Source organism: Pseudochaenichthys georgianus, unplaced genomic scaffold (assembly GCF_902827115.2).
Source record: "Pseudochaenichthys georgianus unplaced genomic scaffold, fPseGeo1.2 scaffold_491_arrow_ctg1, whole genome shotgun sequence".
NCBI lineage: Eukaryota > Metazoa > Chordata > Actinopteri > Perciformes > Channichthyidae > Pseudochaenichthys > Pseudochaenichthys georgianus.
The window spans coordinates 14,946-40,742 of NW_027263053.1; the positions used below are offsets into that span (position 1 = coordinate 14,946).

At 42.2% G+C, this 25,797-nt stretch overlaps 2 protein-coding genes and 1 long non-coding RNA gene across 6 annotated transcripts in view; 1 reads left to right on the forward strand and 2 right to left on the reverse strand.

The window, feature by feature from the left end:
* The first annotated feature begins 1,896 nt into the window (after positions 1 to 1,896).
* plxnc1 (plexin C1) overlaps positions 1,897 to 25,797 on the forward strand; it is a 33,367-nt gene continuing 9,466 nt past the window's right edge. Inside the window, exons 1-22 of one of the 3 annotated variants that reach the window (XM_034078816.2) lie at positions 1,897 to 2,945; positions 3,858 to 3,980; positions 8,455 to 8,589; positions 8,711 to 8,811; positions 8,898 to 9,003; positions 9,097 to 9,271; positions 9,525 to 9,627; positions 9,804 to 9,879; positions 10,225 to 10,266; positions 10,387 to 10,508; positions 11,224 to 11,403; positions 13,400 to 13,532; positions 13,824 to 13,997; positions 15,304 to 15,471; positions 15,645 to 15,744; positions 15,953 to 16,054; positions 17,015 to 17,118; positions 17,194 to 17,235; positions 17,320 to 17,444; positions 18,034 to 18,232; positions 19,223 to 19,369; positions 22,235 to 22,403. In XM_034078816.2, coding sequence (XP_033934707.1) covers positions 1,953 to 2,945; positions 3,858 to 3,980; positions 8,455 to 8,589; positions 8,711 to 8,811; positions 8,898 to 9,003; positions 9,097 to 9,271; positions 9,525 to 9,627; positions 9,804 to 9,879; positions 10,225 to 10,266; positions 10,387 to 10,508; positions 11,224 to 11,403; positions 13,400 to 13,532; positions 13,824 to 13,997; positions 15,304 to 15,471; positions 15,645 to 15,744; positions 15,953 to 16,054; positions 17,015 to 17,118; positions 17,194 to 17,235; positions 17,320 to 17,444; positions 18,034 to 18,232; positions 19,223 to 19,369; positions 22,235 to 22,403 — 3,619 coding nt within the window. In that variant the 5' untranslated portion in view covers positions 1,897 to 1,952. The remainder of the gene's footprint in view (positions 2,946 to 3,857; positions 3,981 to 8,454; positions 8,590 to 8,710; positions 8,812 to 8,897; positions 9,004 to 9,096; positions 9,272 to 9,524; positions 9,628 to 9,803; positions 9,880 to 10,224; positions 10,267 to 10,386; positions 10,509 to 11,223; positions 11,404 to 13,399; positions 13,533 to 13,823; positions 13,998 to 15,303; positions 15,472 to 15,644; positions 15,745 to 15,952; positions 16,055 to 17,014; positions 17,119 to 17,193; positions 17,236 to 17,319; positions 17,445 to 18,033; positions 18,233 to 19,222; positions 19,370 to 22,234; positions 22,404 to 25,797) is intronic. The other 2 variants (XM_071202501.1, XM_071202500.1) reach the window with 2 other exon arrangements.
* cep83 (centrosomal protein 83) overlaps positions 19,388 to 25,797 on the reverse strand; it is a 49,277-nt gene continuing 42,867 nt past the window's right edge. Inside the window, exon 16 of one of the 2 annotated variants that reach the window (XM_034078823.2) lies at positions 19,388 to 20,503. In XM_034078823.2, coding sequence (XP_033934714.1) covers positions 20,486 to 20,503 — 18 coding nt within the window. In that variant the 3' untranslated portion in view covers positions 19,388 to 20,485. Of the gene's footprint in view, positions 20,519 to 25,797 lie in introns of both variants that reach the window. The other variant, XM_034078822.2, reaches the window with a different exon arrangement.
* LOC139433472 (uncharacterized) lies at positions 22,827 to 25,584 on the reverse strand. The gene is made up of 3 exons (XR_011642927.1): positions 25,379 to 25,584; positions 24,957 to 25,121; positions 22,827 to 24,583 (listed from the first exon to the last, which is right to left on the reverse strand). It is a non-coding gene; the product is annotated as an uncharacterized lncRNA (long non-coding RNA).

The window sequence follows — 25,797 nt, forward strand, 5'->3', positions numbered from 1 at the left end:
ACAGTAATATTCACATTAATCAGTCTGTTTATATTCACTACCATGTAACTGTAACCTGAGAACCACTGAAGCTACAACAGTGCAAGGAACCCCCCCCCCCCCCCCCCCCCCCCCCATTTAAAAACAGTTCTTGTTGAGAAAAACAAGCATATCTGCCTTCTCAGGCATACCGGGAAGAAATGTTTGAACATTTAAAAGTAAAATGCTTCAATCTGGTGCACTTTAAGCAGAATTACTAGAGACTAGATCTAGGGCAGGGGTCGGCAACAGGCGGACCGCGGTCCGGATCCGGAGCCAGACGCCGACCTATACGGACCCGGAGCTATAATCAATACATTAATAGGGGATTTTTCGGCGCCTCCCGCTTTTTTAACGCTGATTTGGGTGACTTGTGTAATTCGTGGAGAACCGAAGAGTTTTCGTTTTGGGGGTGGGGGGGAGGGAGTCAGTCCGACAGACGGACAACTTCTCACTTCAAAAAAGAAGAAGAAATCTAGACCGCAAAAATAATTAAACAAGCGAGTACCTGTTTTTCCTGGCCAAGGACAGGTTCATGAACACAACACGAGCGTAACGTGTCTTCACGTGGTATATGTCTCGTCTGAAAGGAGTGCTGAGCACCGGAACGCCGCTCCAGCCCTTAAAATATTGCAATACCCATAAGGAGCCGTACACATGCCGCAGTGTTTGCGTGGCTGTGTCTTTAGTTGTAAGCACAGTGGCGATCTGTTGTTATTAGCATCTGGTTAGCTAGCTATGCTAACGAATTTAAAGAGCTTTTCTACAACCAGGTGGAAGAATCTCCTGAGAGGCTCAAATAACCTCAGCTCAGTGAGGTTAAGGCACACCTTGATATGATCATTATAGTTATTAATGAGACTAAATGAAAAATAGGTATAAAATACTATATGACAGCAACAAAAAAGTTGTTAAATGACCTTTGCATGGGGAGATTTTCTCTAACTGGACCTCGTTGCATTTTAGTTGAAGACCCCTGCCTTAGATCTAGTCTCTAGTATTTCTGCTCAAAGTGCACCAGATTGAAGCATTTTACTTTCAAATGTTAAAACAAATCTTTCCGGGGGCAAACCCACGGACCCCCCTAGAGGATGTGACGTCCACCCCCCAATTAAAACATTTTCTTACAATAATGAATACATTTGAAACCTTCTTTATGTATATAACCAACATGTCAATACGTTTCAGTTTTTGAGGTGGATCGGGCTTTTGTAGAGATTTTTCATTTATTCTTTATATATTCTATTGTGTATTGCTTGGAGGGGCGGGGGGGGGGGGGGGGGCACCAAATCATAATCTCGCCTGGGGCACCAAAATGTCTAGGGCCGGCCCTGGCTGTAGCCGTGCATAATCCTTGTTGGTAAGATAATATTTTACATCTTCGTTGTGTGTGTGTGTGTGTGTGTGTGTGTGTGTGTGTGTGTGTGTGTGTGTGTGTGTGTGTGTGTGTGCGTGCGTGCGTGCGTGCGTGCGTGCGTGCGTGTGTGTGTGTGTGTGTGTGTGTGTGTGTGTGTGTGTGTGTGTGTGTGTGTGTGTGTGTGTGTGTGTGTGTGTGTGTGTGTGTGTGCGTGCTCAATAGTGCCCGTAATAGTGTTCACTGGTGTCCATTGTTATGCTGTGTATGTGGTGCGTAATTAGCATATCGGACAGCACCTCAGCACCCTCACTCAAAATACCTTCCCGCGCCTCTGATCATAGACCTACACTGGAGAGTTAACTTTATTTTAAAACATGACATGGTAACTAATGGCGGGACAACTGCAGCTGTAAGGTTGCAAACTCATATATCAGAAATAGTTAAAACGTCTTAATTTTCGGTTTCGCTGAACTAGCTCCCTCCCACTTTCAGCACTTCTCTTTTCCACAGAGGCATTGCGCTTTTACGCACAGCCTCTGCCACTGTGTGTGAGAGTGTTGCTGCACCGTGCAACAAGATGATCCTGCTGCCTATTCTGTTGTCTTCTCTCTGGGGAGAACCGAGTCGGTGCCTGGAGGAGGACGGAGGCTTCACCACTGAAAAAAACATCCGCCATTTCGCCGTGGCCACCAATACGGTTTACATCGCTGCGGAAGAGAATCTGTACCAGCTCAACCACGACCTGACTTTGGTTCAAAATCTGACCCTGAGAGGTATCCTGACAGGTGGGCATCTGAATAACGATGCACGGTTTTACCGGGGTTCTGTGACAAACGAATTGAATGCAACTTTCAGCGTGAACATATTGTTGCCGTTTGTTATGAATGGCACTCTGGTCAGCTGTGGTGTTATCGAGTGCGGGTACTGCGAGGTGTTGGACCTGAAGAACATTTCAAATGTTCTGTACAGGGAACACATCCAGGTGGGGTCTCCATTGCGCAACAGTGCGTCTGTCGGCTTCCTGGTGAATGAGGAGGGAAAGCATGCTTACATTCTGGCTGCCTTACAGCAAGACGAAACGAAATCCACAGGGAGCAGCTGTCCCACTGGATCAGAAGCCGTGCACCTTCATAACACCAATAACATCCAGAGAGGATATATTTTTTCTACTGTTGGCGAGCACAATACCCATGTTATCAAACGTGAGGGCAGTGTGGAGTTTGTAGATGGGTTTCAGATCAATTCCATAATTTATCTGTTCTCCAACTTGCCCTCAAGCAACACGGTCCGTCTCATTTGGCTCGAGGGCAAAGCGACCAAGAAGCAGACTCTGGAGTCTCTGCGGGGCGCGAACCTTAGCCTCTCCGCGGATGGAGGGAGAGGCGGAAGACTCCTCTCTTCCTCTGTGATCCCGGGGGGGGCGCCGGTGCTCTGGAGCGGCGTGTTCAGTGTGGACGGAGGAAAGACCAACACCGAGCTGCTGCTGTTTGACATCAGCCCGGATCTCAACATGACGGCCGATGCAGATCCGGACTTCTGCAGTGTGTGCCCCGTGGATAAAAAGAAGACGGTGGGCCCTTAGAGTCATCTGTTACATATGTTTCCCCTGGGAAAAACATTAGAATATGACGACTAATTCTACTAATAATAATAAAAACAATAATATCAATAATGGATGTATTTATATTCAATTAAAGAAAAGGGCAAATCAATTAGCAAATTAATTAATTAATTAAATAACAATGTCAGACGTAATACCAAGCACATAATTCAAGTTTCTACTTAATCTCAAGCATTACCACAATGTAACCTAATACAAAAATAGGATTATTTAAAATTCATTTGAAAATGCATTCTATGGACAGCATGAGGAAAGTACTACATTGCGTCCTGATATGGCTCTTTTGGAGTTGACTGCTATAGAAATGTTGTATAAAAGAATTACCGCAGTCACTGCACTTGTATCAGCTACAAAGGTACTAATTAATTATCAGCACATTAGTTAGCATCCTATTTATAATTGTATATACTGAATTAGATGCATATAGCGGTGAACAACGGTGGCACATATAGTGGCATTTGATTGGAAATCTAAATGTAAACACATTCTGTTTGTGCATTACTTGTTGCAACATTACATTTCATTTTCTTAAATTCTGTCCAATTATAATCCAAACCAGTTTGGACCTGGTAGATATTTAAATAAAAGTAATGTTGAATGGGATATGCACCCAAATAAAAGATATATCATATACAGATGCCAGCACTGCAGCTCGACAGTGCGACATTATGAATTGTTAAAATAAAAAATAAATACATGTGATTTCCCGTAACTACACCTAGTGACCTAGCAATGCATTTAACTGAGATTCAAGTAATGATAAGCTTTTTCAAGTATTGTCCATATTTAAAGCTTTCGTCTTTATGAAACAGTAAACACCTGTTGGATTCAGGTTTGATGATGAGCGTCTGTGTCTCTCAGGCAGAGACATTGAAGCCTAAGGCGGTGCTGTTCAGGCAGAAGTCCATGACCTCTGTGCTGGCAGTGAGACACAAGGCCTGGATGGTTTTCTTCATTGGGACGGGAGATGGTCAGCTCATGAAGGTGTGTATAACTAGTGATAACTATCAATGCCTAGAATACTTCAATAACACAGATGATAGTATGAATTTAATGCTCTCTTAAACTAAATATGGAATAACTTAATAAAGTCACCAAAAAATCTTTATATATATATATTTCCTGAACAACAGTGTTTTTTAATGACAGTTAGAAGGGTGATGCTCCAAAAGAAGTAATATGCTCTTAAAAGCTTCCATTACAACTTTGCATTTTTTGAACTTCGGAACCATAATGTGATTTATTTGATGGGATTGAGTGCAAAAGATATTGGTAAATTAACATTTCAGTCTTCTTAGTGACGTATAAAAAATGATTTCCAATTTCTTGTTTAAGTCAAGACCCCCATCTTGATGTTGTCCAACTCCTAGATACAACTATTGATATGCCACATAAACTCTTTATAGTGCACCCTCGCAGGATTAAAGACTCAAACATAAGTATCCGCTGTAACCTGCTCCTGGACACAATAGGCTCTTTCATGCTGAGTTTACCAAACTAAACCAAACTAATGAGAAGAAAGCCACTTATTGACCCCAAAACAAAGCCACTTCCTGCCCTTTACCTCTAAATATCTTAGATCCATATCCTGTATCAGTTCAACAGATGCACAGCCGAATTGCAGAAGAAAGAGTTAAAGGCCATTTTACTGCAGTATTTGTCACTTAATAATTCTCAAGCGACGGCCAGTCAGAACAGGCTAAATAGGTTTACAAATCCGACCCAGGCCACAAAAGTGTTAAGATCCTGAAGCGATTTTAAAATGTGAATGCACCACACATAAAGAGAAACATAACAGATATTCTTATCTCTTATCTGAAAGACGCAACCAAGAGTTGATAAAAGTGTTGCATCACACACTGCACATCACATCACCTCTAAACCAATTGCAAACTAAATGGAGACCAGCATAGTGATGTAGTCATGCTTTGGGGTTTGAATGAAAAGCAGGAGGCTCAACAGGTCTGAATGAGACAAATGGTTGTGGAGACAGCCAAAGTGGGTGGTCTGTTCTTCAGTGATAACTGTGAGTTTAGATATTTGTCAGTAAAGTAGCATGCCAGCTAACCACCGCATGGCAACAACAGCATCTGCCATGAATCTCTCTTATTGGCTATTGTAGTCAAACATGTGATGATGTGATCAAACATGAATTAAAGTTGATTAATGGAGCAGACCCAATAATACAATTTGCAAACAGTTTGTGATGTTAGGAACTGGATCTGTTCTCCCACCACCAGATCATCTGAGAGGAACATCCGTACTGTCCTGGGTCCTAAACTAGATATGTTCTCCTAGTGACAGGGGGGCTGAATCCAAACTCTCTCTGAGTCTGTCTTAAAGGCTGTATACACTGAGACAGATTGAGAAAATGAGGTGTGGCTGGGCTGATAGGTGAGTGGTCAGCTTATTTCCATAGCCAGAATATCGCAGAATCATAACCTGTGCATTGGTAAATGGGAAAGTAGAGCAACACAGTGGAAGTGACATGATGTGAAGATAAGGACAAACGTCCAAATTGAGAAATACTTTTTCTATATTGGTGTGAGATATTAGTGGTGTCAGCAGACAACACATCATCACCATTAGAACAAAAAGGATAATGGATTAAGGTTTTCTTCAACAACCTAAATGGTTTTGGTTATTAGCAAGTGGCTGGACATGTGAGAGAGGCCTAAACCACAGACTCACCAGGAAATGCATCTTTCTCTCTCCTGAAACACCACACAGTTTTCTGAAGAAATTGTGGTGTGACAGCTGTAGAGCTGAGTATAAATGCTGCCTTCATTGTGAGAGAAGAAGCTGAGGAAGTATGATTCTGTGGAAGAAACACTCATTGTATTAAAAAGTTGTATACAGCTCCCAATGTGTAAGGATGTGATACAGTTCAAGTTTTAAATAGAGCAGTGGACAAAAGTTGTTGCTACATAAAAAAACAGCTGAAGACATGACCTCAGGCACCTCAAGATACAGTTACCTTCTGATGGCTTTATTTTAGCAGAGTCCGACTGTCCATAGAAGTTCTGACTGGAGGATCCAAGAGTTCAGGCAGGACTGTGTGTGTGTGACAGTATGCCAATGGAACAGGGTCATAATTAATGTCATAGATTACACCTGTGCTAACCCTACTATAAACACTTGCAATGCTTCACAAAATAAACAACATCATTATAATATGTGTTGAAAAAAATCTGCAGCCAACATACTTGTCACATGTTAGGAATTAAATCAAAATTAAAGCTGCAAGCAGCGTTGAGCGGGTCTTCGACGCTCCGCAGGCTGTTGTCCGCACGTCGACGTGTGTCTAGGTATCTCGAGGACTCGGTTGTTGGCAAACGTGGGAAGTTTCAGGCCGATAGGACAATGTATTTGAGTTACAGCAGTAATACAAACATTGTCTTTGATGGCGGGTGATCTGTCGCCATGGCAACGGCATTTGATGGCACCCCATAATGCGCCTAGATGTGTTGAGGGCTGCATCGTTATCAAACCTGTGAAGTTTTGGGCCGTTTGGAGCATGTTAACTGGAGTTATAAGAAAACCGTGTTTGACGGCGACCATTTTGTTACCATAGCAACGAAATTTGGCGAAATTTCAAAACTGACACATATATTTCTCGAGGGGTTGACGGTTAGAACTCATGTAAAGTTTGAACAGTTTTTGACCATTTACACAGGAGTTATAGCAATATTGTGCTTAACGGCGAGGAATGTGTTGTCATGGCAACAGCTTTTGAGGAAAACTCTCTATTGTCATATGGAGATGTTGAGGGCAAGACCATTAACTGTAATCTGAAGTCTGGTGCTGTTTAGACGATTTTCCATCGAGTTATGACAACACTGTGTTTCATGGCGAGGGATCTGTCGCCATGGCAATGACATATGATGACATCCCATAATTGGCGTAGAACTGTTGAGGGCCGGACCATTAGCCTTCATATGAAGTCTGGTGCCGTTTGGACGATTTCCCATTGAATTACAGGGGCGCGTTGCCATGGAAACGGCATATGATGACATCCCATAATTGACATAGTGCTGTTGAGGGCCGGATTAAGAGCCATTATATGAAGTCTGGTGGCGTTTGGACGAATTTCCATTGAGTTAGGACAACACCATGTTTCATGGCGAGGGATCTGTTGCCATGGCAACGGCATATGATGACATCCCCTAATTGACATAGAGCTGTTGAGGGCCGGCCCATTAATGATAGTCTGAAGTCTGGTGCTGTTTAGACAATTTTCCATTGAATTACAACAACATCGTATTTTTTGCCGAAGGATGTGTTGCCATGGAAACGGCATGTGGTGAGATCTCAAATTTCATGTAGAGCTGTTGAGGCATGTACCGGTGATATAAAAGTGAAGATTGGGGGGCGATGGGACCGTGTCCATTGGAGTTACAGCGACACCGTAGTTTATGGCGAAGGATCCGTCGCCATGGTAATGCCAAATTAAGTAACATCAGATTTGACCTAGAGCTGTTCAGGGCCGTAGTGTTAACCATCATGTGAAGTTTGGTGGCGTTCTGAGCTTGTCAGTTTGAGTTATGACATCATCGTGTTCCATGGCGAGGGATTGCCTAGCATCGAGCGAACGCAAACTTTGGCGCCAAATAACGGTACGCCGTGCGAAAGAAAAAAACTTCCGTGATAACTTTGAATTACCCATGTCTCGAGACGCTACCCGACGAATTTCGAGTCGTACCGATAAAGTCCTTAGGAGAAGATAGATTTCGTACGGAGGACGAAAAACGACTTCCTGTACGTTATTTTATACCCCTCCAAGAGGCTTTTTGGTTCGTCTCCACACTCTAGATATGCGTAGCAAGTTTCGTTTGTTTACGTGAAAGTTAAAGTGGGGGGAGTTTACATTAAAAACGCCCACCTCACTGTAGTCGCATGGGCTACCTACTGCCATGATTTAGGCCACTTTTAATGGGCTTTTGCCCCTCGTTTTCTCTGTTTTTTGTGGGTTTTGCATGGTGGGTTTTGCATGGTACTAAATTGATCGTAACGATATCAATTATGCGATATAATTATCGCAATTATGCGAGTTGCAGTCACGTGGGCTCGCGCGGCCTATCAGCCGTCATGATTTCCGAACCTTTTCCGATGTCAATAGGGTCTTCGTCGACCTAGGTCTCAGACCCTAATAACATGTAGGTTGTCACTAACACTGTTATTCTCCTTTGACTGAGATAGTGCTATCAGAAACTCCTTTTGTCCTTACACTGGTCCAGGTTACCTGGTCTGCCCTGGCGTTGCCATACAGGCTTACAGCTGGTTGCTCTTTGAATATGAATGCCATGGTTTTAAATGATATATTTATATTGAGAGTATTTCCTTTACTCCAGCCAGCAAAAAAACCTTTTAATCCAATCAGTAAACCATAACTTTGATAATTAACAGCAGGGCACCTCTGTCTGTCAAAAACCTGACAAAGCTGCGTTCCTGTTGTCAGCTTTCTGTGGACCAGAACTTTCAGAGCTCCTGTCCCGGGGTGCTCTACAGGGACGATTACGACCGCAGAGTGTTTCCCAAAATGCATCTGGATCCAGTGGATCTTAAACATGTGTACATGTCATTCGAAAACCAGGTAGGTGCTTTTACATGTACAGTACAATGTGTAAGGCGAGCACTGGAGATTATAAATACTTTTCAGATTTGTTTGTGTTTAAAAAGTGTTGTTAGATTGCTATGTTTGTGATTTGTCCTAGATGAAGCGTGTAGCTGTGTCAAAGTGCGGCACATATACAGATGTGCTGGCCTGCTGGTCTGCACAGGATCCTCACTGTGTCTGGTGCGGGTCTACCATAAGGTCAGGAACACAACACCTGCACGCCAGTCTTTCAAACAAACATAAGTATCATACTCTCTTTTAAAATGTCATTTTCTCTTGCATAGTTGCACATTTGAAGATGACTGCCCAAATTCAGACTGGTTATCCATCCCTGATGATTCTCAACAGAAAATGGTTTCCCACAAAGTTATGAAGGACAGCACTGGCCAGGTAGAGATTATATTAATATTTCAATATAATGACAATAATCATCATGTATGACTTTCAGTTATTGGTTTTACACTCACATCATTCCTCTCTCAGGTCACACTGAACATCCACACACACCTGACTGTGGGACAGAAGGCGCTGGATACATATTCCTGTAATTTCTCTCCAAGTTCAAGTGATTTCAGTGAGCTTTGTAGCAGGGAGAGCCCCTTTCCAAAGTTCCCACAATGCACCTGCATTCTATCAAATAGCTCACTTCCTGCTGAAGGTCAGTGACTTCTGATGAATATGTTAATGCAGTGAATTAAATACCATGATTAATGACAATTGGGTCCCCTGAAAGGCGCTATATACATTTAAGTTATTATTATTATTAATTGTAAAAGATTCCTATAAGATAAAAAAGTGAACAAAGCTGTCGTTTCACAACAAATATCAAATCATTGCATACAAATGTGCATGTTGCTGCTGACAACTACAACCAAGACTCTAACAATCACTGCATAATGTTCCCTCAACAGGCCGCCATGTCACTGTTAAGATTAGACTTGGGACAACAACATTAATGGAAAAACTGAAGCTCTCCAACTGCCCTGACATCAGGGGACGGCCAGCGTATGTCCTGTAAGTCCACTGCCAACATGTCCAAAATATATGTAGAAAGATTATTGATTCATAGAAGATACCAAAATTGAACAAGCAAAGAACATTTGAAGGAGAGAGGCAGAGGCGTGTCTCAGTGTCCTGGTGATTCATATTGTAGCTAACAGCCTCAGCTAACAGCATTGGTCTCCTCTCAGGTGTGGAGAGTGTGTCAGGGCTGGATGTGGCTGGAGCAGACACGGCTGTACCTGGGCAAACCAAGGAGTGGGGAATGTAATAATGCATGTTTTTTTCTAACATAGTCTCCTCCAAGTGTTTCATTCTTACAACACTTGACTGAAACCACTGCTTTCAATATTGTCAAAACAGATGAACTAGTTAGGAAATAACCCTATTTTAGGTCTAACCAAGCCTGATTTCACTGATCATCAAAACAAAATGTCAGATTTGGTTTCATTTGAATGAGAAGCTCTAACAAAAATGCAAATAAGACATAGTTACTGGAAGCAAGCTGCTTCTTAGTTATTTAGCCCAGCTAACATTAGCTAAATTCACTGTTGACAGTATCTTTAAAGTGAGTGTCACCCTGCCTAATTCTCCCCTCACTTGCTCTTGCAGGACAGTGTTTGCCAACAAATGGAGTCAATGATGAACCTTTCAGTGAGTTTGACCCTCAGTTATCATACACATGATTTCTCTCATAATACCCTAATTCACATTCAGTAAAGAATCAGCATAAAGGAATGTAATAAACCTGATTTATCTTTGTTTCACTGTCAGAGACCAGAGATCTCCTCCATCACACCCAGCAATGTGTCTTTCCACGGCAGGAACCACGCCGTGTTGTCGGGTTCTAACCTCAGGGACGTGATCAGAGTGAGGATTCAGTGCACTCAACAAGAGTGAGTCATTCACCAGTGGTACTATGAGTGGTATATCACACCTTGATATGCTGGACAATCTGACAGCACTTTCCAGTCCATGCTATAATGTGCACTGATCTTTCCTACAGCTAGCAACAGGATTTATGTTGATGTAAAATATTGTTTTGCTCCACAAACTTATTCTTTAAGATTTTAAGAAAAATGAGGCTTATGTTGGGGTTCACACGTGCTAGCAAATCTGGATTCATTTGGTGTTACGGACAAGCCATTCTCTGTCCCATTCTCACACATTGCAATCATCAGCACTGGAACAGAAGTACATTTTGGCCTCAACTTGTTTTCAAAAATATTATAATTGTTTTACTTTGTTGTATGCTCAGAATTTAAGTTTTGAAACACAAATGTTTTGCTGTTTGCTATGTTAAAGGCATTCTCCATGTTATCATTCTTTTATAACGAAGTCTTCACCATGAGTACAAAAGCAGTTTTAATTGGAATTAGCAATGCCTGAGAGTCTGGGTAAGGGTTGTGTTACAAACACAAAGAAAGTTAAAGGGAGTTTGGAGTTGAGGGTGGAGAAGAGGTTTCTTGGAGAGGGATGAAAATGTGCCTCAACATAATTATGCTCTGGTTATTTGCATATTTCTTGTATTGAATGGTTGTTGTGATTTGTTCCCTTACATAAGGTGAATATTGATCTCAGCTGCAACTGCTCTCTCTGTTCTCTGATCAGATATCCTGTGTGGAACAACACTGGTGTGAGACTCACCTTCCACATTCCCGGGGCAAATAGTAAAGGCGTGGTCAAAGTATGTGTTGTCCTCCCAGACGGTAGTTGCCATGGCAACACTAAAATCACCTACCAGTCATCCCCATCATGCACCGATATTACACCAAGCAGCACCTGGATCAGGTAAGCCTGGATTGGTTTGCATGTTTTGATCCCAACAAAAACATCATGGATGAAAATCAGCTTGAATCCATTTAGTGTTTCCATCAGCTGCTGAGCTGCAGAAAAGGTTCCAACAAACAGAAATGTTTCAGAAACGCTCTGATGTCAACTAGGGCTGCACGATATATCGTGTCGTGACGATAATCGCGATATGCAGGATGTAGGCAAATTAACTCAAACACGTCATGTTACAATTATTTTGCTGCTTGCTACAAAAGGAAAACTCTCATGTCAGGGGTACTTGAGTGAGTGACATGCAGGCTCTGCATGCACAGCAAACCACCAATCACCATCAACTCTCCAAAGCAAACGGACGGAGATTAAAGGTAGAAACACTGAATAAAGTCGTTTCATGTGTTTCTCCAGGGCAGCTCGGCGCTGCTAACCGAGCTAGCTCAGCTTGTTGCTCTGATAACTTAAGATCCAGATGTCCGTGACTAAAATCCTTCATCCGGTTAAATATAGTAAATACCTATTGTATCGCATTAAAGTTCAAGAAAGGATGGTCTGTGGACAAAAATATTTCTTTCATATCGCAATATATATCGCAGGGGAAAATACATATCGCAATATCAGTTTTTTCCAATATCGTGCAGCCCTAATGTCAATGTCTGAAAAGCTTCTGCTGCTAAATTAAGCTTTTCTGGTTGCATTTCTAATGGAGACACCTCCACTTGGCATTGTTCTTGTTCAACTTTCAAATACTAGTCCATGTTAAACAGTACACACAGTACACACACACATACTTAGATTTATAAGCTCATTTGGAAAAGGTATTGAAAGTGAAAGACCATCAGAAATCACAATCTAATCAATCATTATTAAGATGAACTATGAACAAACAAGACCATCACTGTATTCAGCCTCTGCGCATCCATTCAATGGAGAGGAGTGATGAGGCAACATGGGTGATAAGAAAAGTGCTATAGGAAACATGATGGTTACATCATGGTAATTACAAAGATATAATTACTGATATGACATTTGATACTTAAAAACATCTCAAATACAGTGAGAACATAAATAGGCGATTTTCTGACAGTGAGTTGTTAGTAACACGACATGGCTGAGACTTATTCTAAAAACCAATGTCAGTGAGGGGGGGACATTTACGGGTCGAGGGTCATGTCGTGGGGAAGGACAGCCACTTCCCAGAAACAACCTCTTTCACCATAAGACCACTTCCCTCTGCGTTGCGCTAACTGAAAGTGTGACTTCTGCTTTTGTTATAACACGTTTTTCCACACTGTTGCATGGGTGAAACAATGATATGTTCAAATCAAGAGGCGATAAGCTAAGGCGACTGCATTGGTAAAGAGCTTTTCTAGTCTTAGTGAGCAGTCAAATCACTTCACAACACACAGAGGCTCTGCTCATATAAACATCACACACAGACATCAGGAGCAGTCTTTTGTTCAGTTTCTTCCAATGTGGAACCACAGAACCTCTGGCTGCTGGGACACTTCTCTGCCTTACAATGATAGCATACTTAAAGAGGCCCTATTCTGCTTTGTGTGGTGTTCCATCTCCTGTAGTGTGTTCTTTAGGTTTGTGTGCATGTAAATGGTCAGCAAAGGCTGTGTTCCCTCCAGAGGGAGTTTATCCCTCTTTAAGAATATCGGTTGCCACCAGTGAGTGTGCACAGCTTTTCAATGCCCTACTTTATTTGCTCTGATCATTGTGACACAAGTTCCTGGATGCTATACAGTATGTCTTTTTGGCATGTTAGCTGGAAGGCCTAATAATGTTTTACATGACCTCCCAACCATTCTTCTTTGATGGCAACAATTATTATTCTCATTATTCTGTTGTTTGTTACCTTTATACTGTATAAAGTATAAAGTAGTCACAGGTGTGTGGTTACCTTCACATCACCCTCCATGGTAAGAAAACACTTTCTCTGGTATTGAATGTGTATGTCCTCTTCTCTGATTGGCTGCTGCTCTGTGTCATGTAGTGGGAAGAGGAACATCACTCTCATGGGTTCCCACCTGGAGCTTGTGGAAGGGGTCATGCACAGCCACTGCTTGGAAGGGGTCATGCACAGCCACTGCTTGCAGGAAGTCATACCCAGAAGCAGCAACTATCAGGTGGGTCTCTTTCCACCACACTATTCCAGTGTGTTGTTCTCTTACTTTATGTCATATCACATCATGTCATGCTGCTTTGCTCTGTCTCATTATACGTCATGCTATAATGTGTTATTTTTGTTACGCTACATTATGTCTTGTTATGTTGTTGTTGTTTTACATTAACCAGTGTAACATTGTTTCATGTATAATGTTGTATTTCCTCGTTTCTCATTACATTTCTTTATTACCATGTCAACATCATCACCATGTCATATAATGCCATATACAGATGTTTTTAATTGTGTGCAGAATCTCACATATGAGTCCCCTGCAGCTGGAAAGGGGGTTTCTGCTGTCAAAGTGTTTCTGAAAGTAGGCAATAAGAGCTTGCCCTGCCACAAAACAATGAGCTACCATCCAGAGCCCGAGTTCATCAGCTTCACATCCACAGTGACAGGAGAAGATTTGCGCATCACCATACAGGTAACGCATATTTTTGTAAATGCACAAACAAAGGACATGTTTACACAAAGGTCATTGTTTGTCTAATGTTTCCGCACTTGCCAAATTACTGAAACTGCTCTACTCAAGGTCACAAATTACATTCTCCTCTCTGCTGACTCTGGTTCCTTCTCCATCCTCATCCTTCGACACCATTAACCACTCCATCCTTCAGTCCTTAATTGGCATAACCGGCACCGCCCTCTCATGGCTCAAATCCTATCTCTCTGGCAGAAAACAATTCATTTCCATCAACAACTGCAAATCCCCCACCGGTGAGTCAGTCACTCACGGCGTCCCCCAGGGATCTGTAACTGGTCCCCTACTTTTCATCATTTACATCCTCCCAGATAGATCCTCCGTCAACACCAACTCCGGTTCCACTGTTATGCCGACGACACCCAACTCTACCTCTCTAGAAAAACTATTTCTGCAACCACCCACTCACCAACTGCCTCACTGACATCAAAACATGGATGCAAAACAACTTTCTGAAACTAAACTGTGACAAATCTGAAAAGATCATGGGCCAAACTCACAAAGCTGCTCCATGCAGGACTTCTCTCTAAACATTGATGGCTACATCGTCAACCCCGCTCTCACTTTCCTCCCTCCGCCTTCTTCCACTTAAAGAACATTGCCCGCATCAGACCCTCCCTCTCATCCACCGCTGCTGAAACTTTGATCCATGCCTTCAATACATCCCAACTGGATTACTGCAACAGCATCCTCTATGGTTCCCCTGCATACATCCTCAATAAAGTACAATATGTCCAAGACTCCGCTGCCCGTATGTTCACCTCCACCCGACCTTCCGACCACATCTCCCATATCCTCCAGGACCTCCAGTGGCTCCCCATCAAACACCGGATTGACATCAAAATATTACCTCTCACCTACAAAACCATCAACAACCTTGCCCCCCCCCCCCTTTACCTCTCTGACCTCATCCAACCACACACCCCTACCCATCGCCTCAGGTCTGCTGACGCTAACCTACTACAGCCCATTAGGATCAAGCTCTGCACCTGGGGGGTCAGGGCCTTTGCTGCAGCCCCCCCTCCCTCTGGAACTCCCTTCCCAGTCACTCACATCGAAAGGCCAACACTCTTGAATCCTTCAAAAAATCTCCCCCCCCCATTTTACTCTGCACTTGGATTAGGACTACTGTTGAGTTTTTTTGTTGTTGTTGTTCTGTTTCTGGTCTGATTTAGGTAAATCGTCTTTGAGCATTAGGAAAAGTGCTATAAATATCCAATGTATTATTATTATAATGTTGTCATTTCAGAAAAAGGCAGACGGACTGGCGATGAGGGAAGCAGAGTTGTCTGTGTATGGTGTTCAGGAAGGAAACACTTACCCCTGTGTAATGAAGGACAAAGAGACCAGTAATGAGACTGACTTCCTCATCTGTGAGATTGAAAGGACACCCTTTACTAAATTTCAGCAGTTAATGGTAAATCTTGTAAGCCAAGCCACAATAGAGAAATAAAATGTTAGTTTTATTGAAAAAAAGTGTGCAATATTGTAACAAATATTTGGTTGTACTAAAAAATAACAGTTTTTCAACCGAGTAAACATGTAATACTGCTCTCTAGAATTCCTTTCAAATATATTTTTTTTCTGCAGATAAAATATGGGGACAGGACAGTAACCCTGAACGCCAGATATTCAATCAATCTGTACCTGATACTGCTTGTCCTTCTGCTGATACCCTGCATTTGTGTTGGTAAGTATAGGGTTTTATGATTTACCCACTTCCAGCTTCAGGTCGAACTGAACTGGAAAATAAACTTTTTTAATTTGATGCCTCCGCACCAGAGGCATTTTGTGTCCGTGGTGGCCCCTCTGTCTGTCTCATTTTTGCGAACACGATATCTCAGGATCACCCGAAAGAGAATATCTTCAAATTGTACACAAACGTCTCTGTCTTTCAGTGGTGGTGATCATCTACCGAAATCAACAGAAGAAGCTTACTGCTAAGATGAACAGGTGTATGGAAGACCTGGAGCTGGACATCAGGAATGACATTAGACAAGGTCAGTAGCAAACATCATGGCATCTGTGGTTTAACATAGGTCAGGAAAAACCAGGTGCTTCAGATACTCACATTTTAAAAACAGTGTGGGGAGTGTTGTTTGCAAAAAGCTTGTGAAATATAAAGATATCTCTTATTGTGCTGCATCGATATTGATATTGTAACTTGTAACCTTTTTTTAAGCTCCATCCAGTCGAACAATATGATAGATAAACTGGTGGAGGACTTTTCTAACTTTTCATTTCGCATAAGGTCAAGATTGGTGATTTGTATTCAATGATTTGCTTGATGAACAAATACCTATATAATACTAATCAATACCACATCTAGCTCAGCTGTGTTTTGTTTTTGTTCGCATGCCATCACTAAGACTAAGATGGTGAACGTGGTTTTGGATGTTGAAACTGTATCTGATCGTACCTGATAAGCAGTGGCGAACCGTGACTTTTATACCTAGCCCCTATTGTTTAGAATATCTTAGGCCCTCAGAGAGCTCGCCACTGCTGATAAGTGACTCAACCTTATCAGACTCTGGCTCTTGTGTTTAAAACATGCAATAGACACACGCACATGCAGTTCCCTTTTCTTTAGGTATTGTTGGTTCAGAGAGGGCCTTTATCAGTTGAAAGGGGGACAAAGAGAGGAGGACATTGCCTGGTTGTTCGGCCGGCTCTGGATTTGAACCGGTTTACTCGGCAGCGGTTGACGCATATGGGCTGCCAGCTCTCCGGTGGCCCATGCAGTTCCTCTTTATGATGTGAAATGCCCTTGTTCCTTTTTTCTAATGTAAAACCAGAAGGCCTCATTTCTGTTGGTAATGAAGTGTGAGATCAGTTGGTGAGCAGCTTGTTTTCTTTTCCTCTTTTCTTTTTGACCATCTAATGCTTTAATCTGGCATCAAAGAGAAATATGAATCATTTCTAACACACACATGTCTGATTCTCTGAACCGTCCTCCTCAGGTTTTGTCGATCTGCAGACAGAGAAGGCTGACCTGATGGAAAATGTCGGCGCGATTCCTTTCTTGGACTACAAGCACTTTGCCTCCAGAATCTTCTTTCCTGAGGTACATTGTAAAATGTGAAACATTAAACATAATACGATCTCTGGCAGATTTCCAATGCTATGTTTTGTTGTTCAGGATGACTCTCTGATGAGGCTGTGTATCAAAGACATTGGGCAGGTAAGCTTTACCACCAGCTGTTGATGATGTCAGCACCACGTGTAGCTCTGTCAGTGATGGGTTGTTGTGTCTGACCTGAATCAGGATGTTGTAAAGGTCCAACTTGATGATTGTTGCCAAGGCTTGTCCAGGCTGCTCCAGGATCAGCTCTTCCTCACATCCATGGTGCACGCTCTGGAGGAGCAGAAGAGCTTCACCATCAAAGACAAGTCAGTGTTCAACTGGGCCTGTGATATTCAGTATCAGCCCATCAGATTACTGTTTTAGGTCTAAAGATGTCTTTAGTTCATTAGTTCCCTTTTCATGCTGAATGACTTCTTACCCAGAACCCTTTCATGAGCATCCTGCCTGTCGCAGTCTCTTCACTTGTATCCTTCTGATGATTCATGGTTTTCTTGTCAGTTGGTCAGGCATGACAGCTGGGTCTATAATACAAATAAACTCATGGTGATGCTTTTTATTTGCTTGCTTGTTCACCCAACAGTCCAGAACCCTTATATCCAGCCAATCATAGGAGCTGAGAGCAGATGGTGCTTGTACCAAAAAAGTACATTGGTTTTGAAAATAGTTGCTGGTTGCTGTCTGACTAATTGATACGTTGATTAATTGTTGAGAATGCTAGACTTTTTTTTCTCTTCAATATTGTCCTTCTTAATATTTAACCAGTTTGTCAATGCTATTATGTACTATGTATTATTATTATCCTGTTGCGTAATCATTTAATTTTCTCTTTGCTTCATATCCTGTATGCTGTCCTGTTCTACGTTGGTCTCCTCACCTCTATGTATTATTTTTCAGATGTGCTTTGGCGTCATTGCTAACCGTAGCGCTCCACCATAACTTGTCGTACCTGACGGAGGTGATGGAGGCTCTGCTGAAGGTGCTGACGCAGCAGAACAGCAACGCTCAGCCCAAACTCCTGCTGCGGCGCACCGAGTCCACCGTGGAGAAGTTGCTGACCAACTGGATGTCCATCTGCCTTTATGGCTTCCTCCGGGTGAGCTGCTGTCACCTTTTCTGTTCCATAAAACTCTGGCTGGATACACTTTTCATGCCGAATAAAAGTTGTCCTTTAAATGTGATGCAGCAAAGCATGTCTGTCCTGTGATGGACCTTTGATTATTCAGATATTGGTTTCCAGGCCTTTACTATATATGTATAAAGTTGAGTTTTATATTCATCTGGGTCTACAGTTACATCTAGGATTAACGTGCCATGCATCAACATACCTTTCTGGTGCATAGGTGAAAGTGGGGTTAGATGAGACATTTTGTTCTTATGTTGTCCTCTAGGCAAAGAAAAACAAGATGCAGACAAAAAATAACCTATACTTCTGGATGTCTTCTGTCAATCAAATGAAAATAATGCATCTATCACAGAGGGCCATGAAAATATGACTTCTGTGAAAATATGACTAACTTGCCCCGTCTAAGGGGTAAGTGGATCCGAGTCAAGGGGTAAATGGACCAATTTGCTTTTTCAAGTTTAAACCTGAGTTTCGTGGTACATGAATGCTGTTTCTGTCTGCTAATTAAGTTGTATATCTGGTGTATGTAATATGTCTGTCTTTTGCTGATTGATTTTCCAGCCTCTCCATCAGTGGCTGCTCTGATATACTACAGAGACTTAACTTATCTTCAGTGCCTCTGGGGGGGCAAGGTTGAACCACTGTCTCGGTTTACCCCCCAGCATGTGGCTCACTTTGCCCCACAGCCACTTTTTGGAAGAAACTGCCTAGCTTAGTCATTCATGCTAATCTTGAGCTAACATAACCAAGGTAACGGACAACAGCTCTGCACAGCTTTCCTGGTCCGTCATGTTACCTGTATATAGTTCACAGTTTAACTCAGCTCTGTTATATGGTTTAAGATATGAACTATACATCTTGATTTTTAGACCTCCAGTCTACCCGTCCCATTTATAACCGGGGAGTTGAAACCAGAAAGAGATAGTGAGGCCCACTCACTTCCTGTTTCTGACTGTGCAGGAGAGCGTTGGCCAGCACTTGTACCTGATGGCGAGCGCCATCACACAGCAGACCGCTAAAGGCCCCGTGGACTGTGTGACCGAGAAGGCTCTGTACACACTGAGCGAGGACTGGCTGCTGTGGCAGGCTCAGGACTTCAGCTGCCTGGTACACACACACACACACACACACACACACACGCACGCACGCACACACACACAAAGTAGAACTACCAAATGAGGTGTGTCACAGGTTGAGTCACTTGGGCTGTTACATGTGGAAGTGATCATTGACCAGGGGGTCCGCGGGGTCTTAAAAAGTATTACAAGTTGATAAAATCAATTTAGCGAAAATGAAGGCTATTAAAAAGTATTAAAGGGCATTTCCCAAGGTGTTACATGTTGCAGCTTGTTTCCAGTAAGTATGTAAATGGTCCAGAGAGGTTGTGTTCCACAGTCTGCCTGAATGTAGTCATGGCGTAGGCGTGTCGTGGGATTCTGTGGAGTTTATTGATGGCATCCCGTTGGGTTAGACGTCATCTGAACAGGACATCGCCCGCTCACTGCTTGATAGCACGAAGCTCCGTTTACGCCGGTTGCTAAACAACATCGTTATGGGGAAATGCAAGTTTGCGTCCAAATGGATGGAAGATAAGGAGGAAGGACAATCCATACTGTATATAGTCAATGTGAGGTGAAGTGTGTCGCCAAGGTAACCGGTTAGAACTCCAAGTGGCGATGAGGTCTTAAAATGTACGGAAAGGGTCTTAAAAGGTCTTGTATTTGACTTCAGGATTCCTGCATTCACCTTGTTAACACTTCCCAAATCTTATTTATTTTGCAGTCTTTAATGTGGTGCTTAGTCTACAAACTGCACCTAATGCCATGTCTAATGATGATGTACAAACACATGATTTTACATTTCAGAGTTGTGGGCAACGTGCTCCGATGCTCATGATTAGAAATCCTCCTTAGCGGGGGTTGTTCCGCTGACAGTGTTGAGCTGGTGCGCTGCGGCTGGTGCTAAACCATTTCCCCTCCATGTGACTTCAGGCCCTTTGGAACATGCAGTGTACAGCTTTAAATGTTTGACTTTGCTTCATTTATTGCTTTTATTACAAAATATATTGCACAACAGAGAAGTTTTGAAATAGTTCAAAAAACACACTAGCAAAACATAAAAACACATGTCAGATGATTGTATTACAAAAAGTCTAAATGTGTGGAAATGAATTCAGGTTCTTCAGACGTGTCGAGCAGAGTTCAATCAGCTCTGGGCTTCTGTTCATCTCTCTGTGTGCTGCTGTAAGACATAAGGCTGGACATGAGGGTTATATATTCACCATAAGAATACATGTCACATGACACACCAATATAGGATAGCCAGTTTGTTATTCAAAAAGTGACAGTTTTAGTAGTAGTAGACGAACAATCTTAAAAGGCTTTAGAAAATAGGAAAAACAATAGTTAATAAGAGGACATTCCATATGTCTTTTCTTCACTTGAATGCACTATTTCTGAAGAGGAGTAAACTAAAACACATGCCATGCTTTGGCAGAAGGGGTTAAAGGAAGCAGCTCACAGTCAGACTCATGAAAACACATCTGACTCAAAGAAGTGAAGCGTCTCAGCATTTCTAACTTTCTAACTTTCTGAACGACCTTCCTCTGAGCTCCTCACAGCCGGAGAGAAGCTCCTGACACCGGCAGGCGGCGGCCATTTAGTCTCAGTTATTTGATGATTTAGGTAAAATAATAGAATTTAAGTGATGAAATACAACCACAATAAAAATAATCACCTTACACTGAGACAAGAAGACAACAGGATTTAAGTTTTTGACATGTTAAAATGAAACAATGTGCAGGTCAGTGCATCGAGTTCAATGCATGTCAGGCACACACTGAACCAACTGAAACGTTGACTTAAAGGTTAGTTGAAAGCAATAATATTAAGTTGAACAAATGTTTTTTATTTTAACTACATTTATTTCAACTAACCTAACATAATTATGTGTAATCTGTTGATATAATACGTGTAATAAAAATCAACGTTTGAGTTGTTTCAGTGCAGCCTAGCTGTGCTAACAAACATGTAAGGGATGGACACATAATGTAGTTATAAAGCATGTCATATTATTGAAACTGAGAGAGCAGAAATGTACGATTGAGTAGCTTAGCATGACTTGGCATGTTCAGAAACCTGAGAACTCTACTTCAGCAAAACCTGTGCATGCTTTTCCCCATATTGTAACTGTTACTCCCGACTGTATTGTCTTTAAGAGACTTCAGTCTAAAGCTAGAGTCAGGATACTGCTATCAGAAGCACCGTGTCATGTGAGCTTGCCGCTAACAGATGCTAACTAATGCTACTAAGTTAAGCAGAAATGAATCAATTTTATCAATTTTTAAATCATCAAAAATATTGAAAAAGTACACCAAATCAGTGTATTAAATAGTATCAACCTATAAATAAATATATAAAACAATTAATGAGACTTAAAAAACGCCATAATTAATAATAATGTTCTAATCCCTTAAACGTGAACATTTGAATGGGTGCTTCACCAATACACAATATGTTTCACAAATGTCTCCCACTAAAGACCCCGTTTCCTCCCCGCCAAAATAAGACAGAACTGGGTATCTGTGAGTCTCTAAGAGTTACTGTTGTTTAGATTTTCGCACATTCAATGTACATTGGCAGGAGTCAACACACCAGCACTGATGGGCTATCTTCTAATGTAACACTACACTGTTCCATCCTCAGCACTTTGTGTGTGTGTGTGTGTGTGTGTGTGTGTGTGTGTGTGTGTGTGTGTGTGTGTGTGTGTGTGTGTGTGTGTGTGTGTGTGTGTGTGTGTGTGTGTGTGTCACTGCAGCCGCTCCCCCCACAGCAGTCACTTTATCTGATCTTATAAACCACCATCTCACTTACTGCTCACTTCCATTACATTACAAGCAAAACTGCCGAAAAGAAATAAGATGCTGTCCGATGACACATTAACTGTGAAAGCCTTGGTCTCCCTGCTGTTCAGAGGCTGAAGGTGCTGTTCGCAGTGGGGGGGGACGGAGAGCTCAGCGAGCCTCTGGAGGTTGGCGCTCTCAGCTGTGACTCGGTGGAGCAGGTCAAAGAGAAGATCCTCAACACCTTCAAAGCCAAGTTTGGGTTCCCCTACAACACCCCCCTCAGGGACATCCATATTGGTGAGTGACAGACTGGCTTCTCAACCCTTTATATATTTTAAGAACCAACAAAGAACTGATTCCACTAACACCCTTGTCTCTATGGATGAAGCCTGATATTTATAATTCCTCTGTGCCAATGAGTGCCGGTGTTGTCCAAAATGGTGAAATACATCAGTGGGTCACACTGTTGCACTGTGGGACATTTCCTTAAAAAAGAGGAATACTGTCTCCTGTTTCTCGCGCTTTCACACCGGAGTACTTTTCCAAGGAATAGTAGTTCCGATAGTTCTTTGGATTTTGCGTTCACACCAAAAAGATCTGGAACTAGAACCTAGTCTTTGTGAACCTTTTCACCCCCATATAGTCCCTGCTAGAGAGCAGGGACTTTCCTGGGGAGAAAAAGGTTCCAATTTCTGATTGGCTGGGCGAATTGCAAACCACGCCCCGTAAAACTCCGAAAAGTTTTGTGAAGCCGCCATTTTTATTTGCTCGCATTAGCATTATTAGCATTAGCCCAGCGCACCAACGGAGAGAGACTAACTTATGGCGACACAAAAGAAAACATGGGAGCGATGGAGTGATGAGGAGGTGTCTGCGCTTCTGGCGATTTACTCGGAAGGCTTCTACTGAAGCCAGTCGGACTGGCCCAGTCCCCAACTCCGGGGGACTCCGGGACTTCGGGTGATGGTATACGCCGTGAAGTTGTTTGCGGCCTGCCAGTAAACCCAAAGCAGAAGAAGAAGTGACGTCAGCGGCTTCATTTGCGTAATCCTCCCTCAGGGACTTATTCCGGTGTGAACGCGATCTACTAGGACAGTTCCGGGACTAAAGAGTTCGGCAGGGCTAAGTACTGGGAACTAATGGCGCATTTCCACTGCAACGGGGTAGCCCCGTTTAAGCGTCCCTAAGCGTCCTCGCTCAGGCCTCGGGCTGCCTCGCTGGCCGTCCGAGGCCGTGGCGCATTTCCATTACACTTTAGGACCTGGGGTAGCAACGCAGTGTAGGCGGGGCGATCAGCTTTTTGGGCGGAGCGACGCTGGGTAAAACTGCAGTGGCGTCATCTTCAATGCGACACAACTCACAAAACACACACAACAATGGAGGATGTGGAAGCGATCGTTTACTTGTTTCTTGGTGTGTGGCTTGTTGTCACAGCAAGCAGGAAAGTGATCACAGCAAGCATTGCATTGTATTCATTGTATTGAACATAAATAAATCCTTTTTTTTTTCATATACATGTGTTTGTCAAATGTTTTAAACAAATATCTGAATTGAATATTTGAATTTCAAGCACCAGTAAGTTCTGCCCCATAATAAGAACATTTGAGGAAATATCAGATCATGGAAAGAAAATCTTTCTAATCAATTAAGCAAATATCAAAGCTGACTATAAACATAAATACTAAAGTGTAAAACACAGCAAAACTATATTCATAAATGCAAGTGTAAAATAGTGTGGACAATTGTAAACATGGATGGAGACTAAAGTATCCACAACATAAAATAATATATTAAATATAACCTCAATCTTTCTTCTAGACATGTTAAAAGCTTGAATGGGTTATAGGTTTATTTTGGTCTTTAAAATATATAAGGAATGTGTTGTTTGAGTGTAGTAGAACGAGGGTATTACAATTGAGCAATTTCTACATGTATTTATCATGTATTCTTAATACCATTACAAAATAAACATGTAATAATGTTTTAGAGGACCTCAAGCTAGCAAACTCAATGTCTTGCTTTAAATCTCTTAAAAGTAAGGGGCTTTTTCCTAACTGATGGTGTTTGTTATTGCTTTATAAATTCATGTATGTTTATGATTTGTTTCTGTTGGGTGCCATTCATTATCAACAAGAGATAAGATAAGTCAAAGAAGTACTTTATTGATGGCAGTATACAAATACAAATGTTGTATCAAAGGCATGCCATTAAACAATACAAATGAAAAATGTAAAACTGAATTGCAGCCAGCATAAATATACATGGAATTGTAAATATAAAATGAACATTTTAAAGAAAATAAATAAACAAGGAAGTACAAATGTTGCATTTAAAAATTAACTAGATAACAAATATATAATATGTACAATAACTATTAAGGTTTTTTGAAGTATCATGGAGGAGACGGGCCACGTCGGCTGCCCAGTCATGGTGCCGTTCCTGCTGGGCCCGATCCTCTCCTCCTCGTTTCCTCTTGCCTGGGTGACAATAAGATAATAATTAGCAATAAGGAAAACACACAGGACAGGTACAGGTCACACAAGGATATAAGAATAACATGTATAAACAGAACAACAGTAAGGTGAACTAAAGAAAGTTCTGGCCCTAGATGTTTACAATGATTGTGAAAGTGAATTACATTATGTCCAGCCTGTTGATAATGAATATAAATATATGTATATGATAGGATGTCACACACAACTGTACTAGCTGCTTACTAGCTAAGACTTTACTTGTAACAGAGCATTTCCACACAGTGGTATAGCTTATTTTAATTACTGACGATGGATGATCCACGGTTTAAAAAAACAAAAAAACAATTCCAGTCGTTTTGCCATTTCTATTTCTTACCTAGAACCACACGCTGCGGTGTCGTGATGGCACTCGGTGTTGGTGGTTGAGTCGGTGTCGATTCTTCGGCTGGGGTCCGTTCTGGATTCAATGACGATGTGGACGGAACACTGCCATCAACCGTTGTTCGGGAATGTTCCTCCTCACGAGTCCCAATGTAATCATCTAGAACAGCAACATGACTTGTTACTTCCACAAACTACTGCAGCACAATACTAAATAGCAACAACAACTATAGAAAAGAAAAACTGAACGTAAACAATGGCACATGTGGTGTTAGCAAACAATAGCTCTAGCTAAGGCTATCTGCCTAGGCTATCTGCCTTAGCTAGCTATGTAGCTCTTCGGGGCTCCATAAAAGCACGGGTTGTCGAATATTAATGTAAGGATAAAATAGACTTCTTTGTTAGAAGTGAGCGTACCTTGCAGGGACTCCAGTAAAGCCGTTCCGTTTTCCCTACATCGCAGGAAAATCCGCGCTCGGACATCTGTGCAGAGACATCCTGGAACACTTTCACATTTCGCGTTGTTCCGTCGAGCTCCCGCTGGATTTTATCATCCCCAATGAGATGTAGGAACGTCGTCACCTCCTCGGTCGACCACGGTGTGCTTTTCTTCGACGTTGCCATTTTTGTAGCTCCTCCGTTTACAAAATGCTGCAAGCTTGCTTCTTGATATATATGTGACGCGAGGGATGATCTCGCGCGCGATCTTGTGACGATTCTCTCTGACCAATCAGCAGTCGAGTGTTGACGTCACAGCCCTGGCCTGGTCTGATAGAACCACGATTTTATGGGGCCGGAAAAAGAGAGAAAAAGTACCCGCTAGCCGGTACTAGGCT